The 8,787-nt window shown below is 37.9% G+C and overlaps 1 protein-coding gene across 1 annotated transcript; it reads left to right on the top strand.

Annotated features, from left to right (window-relative positions):
* Window positions 1-7,948: 7,948 nt before the first annotated feature.
* Window positions 7,949-8,787, top strand: LOC120876311 (stromal cell-derived factor 2-like). The gene is made up of 2 exons (XM_040258092.1): window positions 7,949-8,319; window positions 8,465-8,787. Exons 1-2 carry the CDS (start codon window positions 7,973-7,975, stop codon window positions 8,763-8,765), a joined length of 648 nt encoding a protein of 215 aa, XP_040114026.1. The 5' UTR covers window positions 7,949-7,972; the 3' UTR covers window positions 8,766-8,787.

Below are 8,787 nucleotides of genomic sequence, written 5' to 3'. Positions count from 1 at the left end.
CTCTTGATTTTAAAACTAGGTTTTACTCTTGAGATTAGCAAGGAATCTCTGAGGGTTATACTTGGGCTTTATGCAAATATCCTGTTCTCTTTCAACCTTTCATTTAATGGTTTTAGCATCTGTTGATGATACTTGCCTGAATCAATTATTTCATTGACAATGCAAAAAATGATTTTCTATCATTCATCTATATCAATTTGCTATATTTTTTCTTTAAAGAAGAGCTTTCCCTCACCACCTTGACTCATCTTGTTAAGTGCAAGTAGATTTTTATGGCAAAACAGAACAATGCTCACTTTTTTCTCTCTAGATACAATTTCCAAATAAAGACTTGGTGTGATAGCTAATTCCTGTGGTGACAAAGAGATGGCATTTTTTCATTTCTTTTTTCTTCTCTTTGTTTGCAAATTTTTCTTTTTAATTTATTTTTTTATTGAAGGATAATTGCTTTATAGAATTTTGTTGTTTTCTGTCAAACCTCAGCATGAACCAACCATAGGTATACATATATCCCCTTCTTTTTGAACCTCCCTCCCATCCCCTACCCCATCCCACCCCTCTAGATTGATATAGATCCCCTGTTTGAGTTTTCTGAGCCATACAACAAATTCCTGTTGGCTATCTATTTTACATATGGTAATGTAAGTTTCCGTGTTACTCTTTCCATACATCTCACTCTCTCCTTCCCTTTTCCCAGCTCCATAAATCTGTTCTCTATGTCTGTTTCTTCATTGCTGCACTGTGAATAAATTCTTCAGTACCATTTTTCTAGATTCTGTATATATGTGTTAGAATACAGTATTTCTCTTTCTCTTTCTGACTCACTTCACTCTGTATAATAGGTTCTAGGTTCATCCACCTCATCAGAACTGACTCAAATGTGTTCTTTTTTATGGCTGAGTAATATTCCATTGTGTATATGTACCACAACTTCTTTATCCATTCATCTGTCAATGGGCATCTAGATTGCGTCCATGTTCTAGCTAATGTAAATATTACTACAATGAAACATGAGATACATGAGTCTTTTTCAATTCTGGTTTCCTCAGGGTATATGCCTAAGAGTGGGATTGCTGGATTATGAGGTGGTTTTATTACTAATTTTTAAAGAATCTCCACACTGTCTTTCATAGTGGCTGTATCAGTTTACATTCCCACCAATAGGGCAAGAATGTTCCCTTTTCTCCACATGCTTTCCAGCATTTATTGTTTGTAGCATTTTTGATGATGGCCATTCTGACCAGTGAGGGGTGATATCTCATTGTAGTTTCGATTTGCATTTCTCTAATAATGAGCAATATTGAGCATCTTTTCACGTGTTTGTTAGCCATCTGTGTGTCTTCTTTGGAGAAATGTCTGTTTAGGTCTTTTCCCCACTTTTTGATTGGGTTGTTTGTTTTTCTGGCATTGAGTTGTATGAGCTGCTTGTATATTTTGGAAATGAATCCTTTGTCAGTTGTTTCATTTGCTATTATTTTCTCCTATTCCGAGGGTTGTCTTTTCACCTTGCTAATAGTTTCCATTGCTGTGCAAAAGCTTTTAAGTTTAATCAGGTCCCACTTTTTTACTTTTGTTTTTCTTTCTGTTACTCTAGGAGGTGTGTCATAGAGGATCTTGCTTTGATTTATGTCATCGAGTATTCTGCCTATGCTTTCTTCTAAGAGCTTTATAGTTTCTGGTCTTATGTTTAGGTCGTCAATCCATTTTGAGTTTATCTTTGTGTATGGTGTTAGGAAGTGCTCTAATTTTATTCTTTAACATGTAGCTGTTGAGTTTTCCCAGCACCATTTATTGAAGAGGCTGTCTTTGCCCCATTGTAGATTCTCCCCTCCTTTGTCAAAAATAAGGTTCACATAGGTGCATGGGTTTATTTCCAGGCTTTCTCTCTTGTTCCATTGGGCTATATTTCTGTTTTTGTGCCAGTATCATACTGTCTTGATGACTGTAGCTTTGTAGTATAATCTGAAGTCGGGACGCTTGATTCCTCCAGATCCATTCTGCTTTCTCAAGACTGCTTTGGCTATTCAGGGTCTTTTGTGTTTCCATATGAATTGTGAAATTTTTTGTTCTAGTTCTGTAAAAAATGCCATTGGCAGTTTGATAGGGATCACACTGAATCTGTAGACTGCATTTGGTAGCACAGTCATTTTCACAATATTGATTCTTTCTACCCAAGAACATGGAATATCTCTCCATCTGTTTATGTCATCTTTGATTTCTTTCATTAGTGTCTTCTAATTTTCTGTGTCCTTTTGTCTCCTTAGGTAAGTTTATTCCTAGGTATTTAATTCTTTTTGTTGCAATGGTGAATGGGATTGACTCCTTAATTTCTCTTTCTGATTTTTTGTTGTTAGTATATAGAATTGCAAGTGATTTCTGTGTATTGATTTTGTATCCTGCAACTTTGCTAAATTCACTGATTAGCATTAGTAATTTTCTGATATTATCTTTAGGGTTTTCTATGTACAGTATCATGCCATCTGCAGACAGTGAGAGCTTTACTTCTTTTTCTCCAATCTGGATTCCTTTTATTTCTTTTTCTTCTCTGAATCCTGTAGCTAGGGCTTCTAGAACTATGTTGAATAATAGTGGGGAAAGTGGACACCCTTGTCTTGTTCCTGATCTTAGGGGGAGTGCTTTCAGATTTTTACCATTGAGAATAATGTTTGCTATCCCTGGTGGCTCAGAGGTTAAAGCGTCTGCCTGCAATGCGGGAGACCTGGGTTCGATCCCTGGGTTGGGAAGGTCCCCTGGAGAAGGAAATGGCAACTCACTCCAGTATTCTTGCCTGGAGAATCCCATGGATGGAGGAGTTTCATGGGCTACAGTCCACGGGGTAGAGTTGGACACGACTGAGCGACTTCACTTTCACTTTCACTTTCATAGGCTTATCATATATAGCCTTTAATATGTTGAGGTAGGTTCCTTCTATGCCCATTTTTTGAAGAGTTTTAATCATAAATGGGTGCTGAATTTTGTCAAAGGCTTTTTCTGCATCTATTGAGATTATCATATGATTTTTATCTTTCAATTTGTTAATATGGTGTATCACTGATTGATTTGCATATATTGAAGAATCCTTGCATTCCTGGAATAAACCCAACTTGATCATGGTGTATGAGCTTTTTGATGTGTTGCTGAATTCTGTATACTAAAATTTTGTTGAGGATTTTTGGATCTATGTTAATCAGTGACATTGGCCTGTGGTTTTCTTTTTTAGTGTTGTCTTTGTCTGGTTTTGGGATTAGGGTGTTGGTGGCCTTGTAGAATGAGTTTTGGTGTTCCTTCCTCTGCAGTTTTTTGAAAGAGTTTTAGAAAGATAGGCATTAGCTCTTCTCTAAATATTTGATAGAATTCTCCTGTGAAGCCATCTGGTCCTGGGCTTTTGTATTTTGGGAGATTTTTGATCACAGCTTCAATTTCAGTGCTTGTAATTGAGTTGTTCATAGTTTCTATTTCTTCTGGTTCTGTCTTGGAAGATTGAACTTTTCTAAGAATCTGTCCATTTCTTCCAGGTTATCCATTTTATTGCCATATAGTTGTTCATAATAGTCTCTTATAATCTTTTGTATTTCTTCATTGTCTGTTGTAACATCTTTTTCATTTCTAATTTTGTTGATTTGATTCTTCTCTTTTTCTTGATGAGTTTGACTAAAGGCTTGTCAATTTTGTTTATCTTCTCAAAGAACCAGCATTTAGTTTGATTGATCTTTATTATTGTTTCTTTCATTTCTTTTTCATTTATTTCTGCTTGGATCTTTATGATTTCTTTCCTTCTACTAATTTTTTTTTTTGTTGTTGTTGTTCTTCTTTTCCCAGTTGTTTTAGGTGTAAAGTTAGGCTGTTTATTTGATGTTTTTCTTGTTTGTTGAGGTAGGATTGAGTTGCTGTAAACCTCCCTCTGAGAACTGCTTTTGCTGCATCCCATAGGTTTTGAGTTGTCACATTTTCATTGTCATTTGTTTCTAGAAATTTTTTGATTTCCCTTTTGATTTCTTCAGTAACTTGTTGATTGTTTAGAAATGTGCTGTTTAATCTCCATGTGTTTGTGTTTCTTACAGTTTTTTTTCTTGTAATTGATATCTACTTTCATAGCATTGCGGTCAGAGCAGATGCTTGATATGATTTTGATTTTCTTAAATTTACTAAGGTTTGATTTGTGACCCAAGATGTGATCTATCCTGGAGAATGTTCCATGTGCACTTGAGAAGAAGGTGTATTCTTCCGCATTTGGATGGAAAGTCCTGCAGATATCAATGAGATCCATCTCATCTAATGTATTATTTAAGACTTGTCTTTCCTTATTAATTTTCTGTTTTGATGATCTGTCCATTGGTGTGAGTGGGGTGTTATTCTCCTACTATTATTGTGTTACTGTCAATTTCTCCTTTTACTTCGGTTAGTGTTTGTCTTATGTATTAGGTGCTCCTATGTTAGGTGCATAGATATTTACAATTGCTATGTCTTCCTCTTGGATTGATCCCTTAATCTTTATGTAGTGTCCTTCCTTATCTCTTGTGATCTTCTTTATTTTAAGGTCTGTTTTGTCTGATATGAGAATTGCTACTCCAGCTTTCTTTTGCCTCCCATTTGCATGGAATATATTTTTCCATCCTCTCAGTCTATCTGTGTCTTGAGGTCTGAAGTGGGTTTCATGTAGACAGCATATATATGGGTCTTGTTTTTGTATCCATTCAGCTAGTCTGTGTCCTTTGGTTGGAGCATTTAATTATTTACATTTAAAGAAATTATTGATATATATATTTTCCTATTGCAATTTTTTAATTGTTTGGGGTTGATTTTGTAGATCTTTTTTCTTCTTTTGTATTTCTTGACTATACAAGTCCCTTTAACATTTGTTGTAAAGCTGGTTTGGTGGTACTGAATTCTCTTAACTTTTGCGTGTTGAAAAGCTTTTTATTTCTCCATCGATTTTGAATGAGATCCTTGCCAGGTACAGTAATCTTGGTCGTATATTTTTCCCTTTCAGTACTTTAAATATACTCTGCCATTCCCTTCTGGCCTGCAGGTTTCTGCTGAAAGATCAGCTGTTAAGCATATGGGGTTTCCCTTGTATGTTACTTGTTGCTTCTCCCTTGTTGCTTTTAATATTCTTTCTTTGTGTTTAGTCTTTGTTAGTTTAATTAGTGTCCTGGTGTGTTTTCCTTTGGGTTTATCCTGTATGGACCTCTTTGTGTCTCTTGGACTCAATTGACTATTTCCTCTTCCATGTTGGGGAAATTTTCAACTATAATCTCTTCAAAAAATTTCTCATACCCTTTCTTTTTCTCTTCTTCTTCTGGAACCCCTATAACTCGAATGTTGGTGCATTTGATATTGTCCCAGAGGTCTCTGAGACTGTCTCCAGTTCTTTTCATTCTTTTTACTTTATTCTGCTCTTCAGAAGTTATTTTCACCATTTTATCTTCCAGCTCACTGATTCATTCTTTTGCTTCCGATTTCCTGCTATTGATTCCTTCTAGAGTATTTTTAATTTCAGTAATTGTGTTGTTTGCCTCTGTATGTTTATTCTTTAATTCTTCTAGGTCTTTGTTAATTGAGTCTTGCATTTTCTCCATTTTGTTTGCAAGGTTTTTGATCACCTTTACTATCATTATTCTGAATTCTTTTTCAGGTACTTTGCCTATTTCCTCTTCATTTATTTGGACTTCTGTGTTTCTAGTTTGTTCCTTCATTTGTGTAGTATTTCTCTGCCTTTTCATTATTTTTTTTTAAACTTATTGTGTTTGAGGTCTCCTTTCCCAGGCTTCAAGGTTGAATTCCTTCTTCCTTTTGGTTTCTGCCCTCCTACAGGTTGGTCTAGTGATTTGTGCTGAGTTTTTGTTTGTTTTTCCTCTGATGGGCAAGGCTGAGTGAGGTGGTAATCCTGTCTGCTGATGATTGGGTTTGTATTTTTGTTTTGTTTGTTGTTTAGATGAGGTGTCCTGCACAGGGTGCTACTGGTGGTAGGGGGATGCAGGTCTTGTTTTCCAGTGGTTTCCTTTGTGTGAGTTCTGACTATCTGATACTCTCTAGGGTAGTTCTTTGGTAGTCTAGGGTCTTGGAGTCAGTGCTCCCACTCCAAAGGCTCAGGGCTTGATCTCTCTGCATCTAAGAGAAGATGACGGAAGGCTGAAGTGAGTTAGAAGCTGTTTTCTGATGGAAGATGAAGAAAACCTACAGTGACTTAGACGCTCCTGGAAGCCTTCTGTGTGGCAGCCATTTGGTTCTGGGACTGGAAGGAAAACAGCAGCAGCTGCTTTTACAAGTTTTAACTTACTATGTCTTCCTGGTGAATTGAAGCTTTTATGATTGTGTAGTGACTCTCTTTATCCTTAAGTGTTTTTTTTCCTTTTTGTCCTAAATCCTTATTTAAAAAAAATATTTAGCATCTCCAGCTTAAATTTTGTTATGTGCTTGCTTTCTGTACTTTTTTTCATCTTCTTGGTTTTAACAGTCTGTAACCTAACATTCGCAAAGATTTGGACACGACTGAGCGACTGAACTGAACTGAACCTAACATTCTGGTGTGTCTCTTATAAACAACATGTAGCTTAATTTTACATTTTTATCCATTTTGCTTATCTCTATGTATTAGTTGATGAGTTTAACATTTATTGTAATTATTGATAGTTTATCCTATCTTTGTATATTTTATTTATTCCATTTTCTATACTTTTTTTAGTTTTAGCTCTTATCCTTCTTTTGAGATTGCTTAATATTTAGTTTGTTTTTCCTTAATCTATTTCTTGTTTTTATTGTTTTGAAGTTAAAAACTTTATTTCCATTCTTTTGGTGGTTACTCTTTTGACCACTTAGAATATGTATGGCCCAATATTTTGGTAGTTTGTAGCATGAACTCTGGAATGAGAATGCTTATGTTCAACTTGCCAATATGCAACCTCAGGCAAGGTACTTACTCTGATTATGCTTAGTTTTCTTATCCATAAAATGGGGATAAGAATAGAACCAATTTCACAGGTTTGTGTGAGTATTAAGTGACTACCTACATGATGAAGCCATTAGAGAGTAGTGTCCATCACACAGACATACTTTATCATATATATATACATTCTATGTCTATATGTATAATAAAATATAATAATTACTATAATTACCTATAATTCTAACATCTAAAGTTCTTGAGGTTTTATTTTTAAACTCTTGGCCAATCTTTGATTGGGAGCTCATATTTGGAGGATCTCCCTCTGGAAATCCTGAGGCCCTAAATCTAATGGAGTCTTTCCTTCTCCATTAGATCTGCCTCATGGGATCTACCCCATTCAGTTGTCTCTGTTTTATGTGGGAATCCCAGGTTCCGCTTCCCTGCCTGCAGTGCGTCTGGGGTTAGTTCTGATCTCAGCTTTCATGTAAGTCTTTGTCTGAGGGCAACCCAAGACTTTAGTATGCTATTGTTCCCAGATCTCCCCCATAGTTTCAGCTCATGATTCTGATGGCTTTGCTTTACTTTTATTTTTTTGGCCTTTGAGGATTTCTATTATTTACCAAGACCCTAAGAAGACATTAACAGGTATATTTTATCAAGGATTTGACACAACTACAGCAAGAGGGTCCTCAAAACACCTGGGCTCCCTACAGCTGCCAGAAAAGTTCATGGGGCTTACTTCTCTGACCATTTTGAGTGCAGGAACTTATTCATGCTAATATCCTCAGATCCCAGCTTGCAGACCATTCTCATTCCTGTGCAGGATTAAGCGCAATTGCTCAGTCATGTCTGACTCTTTGTGGCCCCGTGAACTATAGCCCACCAGGCTCCTCTGCCCATGGAATTTTCCAGGCAAGAATACTGGAGTGGGGTGCCATTTCCTATTCCAGGGAATCTTCCAGACCCAGGGATCAAACCCGCATTTCCTGGCAGGCGGATTCTTTACCACTAGTGGCACCAGGGAAGCAGGTGAAAAATGACTGTTTAAAACTGAATGAGGATTAGGGGCTCCGCGCTACAGCCAGGATGGCTGTGGTGTCGCTGCTGTTGTTCGGGGGCTTGTGGAGTGCTGTGGGATCGTCCAATCTGGCTGTCGTTACGTGCGGTTCTGTGGTGAAGCTGCTCAATACGCGCCACAACGTGCGACTGCACTCACACGACGTGCGCTACGGGTCAGGTAGTGGGCAGCAGTTGGTGACAGGTGTAACCTCTGTGGATGACAGCAATAGTTACTGGAGGATACGAGGGAAGACAGCCACAGTGTGTGAGAGGGGAACTCCCATCAGATGCGGTCAGCCTATCCGGCTGACACACGTCAACACTGGCCGAAACCTCCATAGTCACCACTTCACCTCACCTCTTTCTGGAAACCAGTCCTAGATTCAGCTATTTCCCTTCGGAGTCCTGCTTCTGTTTATTGGAGAAGAGTATTCTTAGAAACCAAGATCTAGGCCTTGCATGAACTCACTGCTACTGGGGTTTTGTTTCTTTGAGACCCTCTCACCTGCCAGAGCAAAGAAATAACATGCCTGAAGTGAGTGCTTTTGGTGAGGAAGGTGAAGGCGATTATCTGGATGACTGGACAGTGCTCTGTAATGGGCCCTACTGGGTGAGGGACAGTGAGGTGCGGTTCAAGCATTCTTCCACTGAGGTTCTGCTGTCTGTCACAGGAGAACAATATGGTCGACCCATCAGTGGGCAAAAAGAGGTGCACGGCATGGCCCAGCCAAGCCAGAACAACTACTGGAAAGCCATGGAAGGCATCTTCATGAAGCCCAGTGAGTTGCTGAAGGCGGAAGGCTACCACACAGAGCTCTGAGTCTGCAGGCTGTGAGCCATTG

Source organism: Oryx dammah, unplaced genomic scaffold (assembly GCF_014754425.2).
Source record: "Oryx dammah isolate SB20612 unplaced genomic scaffold, SCBI_Odam_1.1 HiC_scaffold_17, whole genome shotgun sequence".
Lineage (NCBI taxonomy): Eukaryota > Metazoa > Chordata > Mammalia > Artiodactyla > Bovidae > Oryx > Oryx dammah.
Note: the sequence above shows the minus strand (reverse complement) of the source record. Positions and strands in the feature narration are given on the sequence as shown.

Excerpts from the sequence above, each read along its gene's own strand:
- LOC120876311 (XM_040258092.1), top strand. The coding sequence starts at position 7,973 with ATGGCTGTGGTGTCGCTGCTGTTGTTCGGGGGCTTGTGGAGTGCTGTG. Across the intron at positions 8,320-8,464 it reads TCACCTCTTTCTGGAAACCA|AAATAACATGCCTGAAGTGA; the intron begins GTCCTAGATTCA and ends GCCAGAGCAAAG.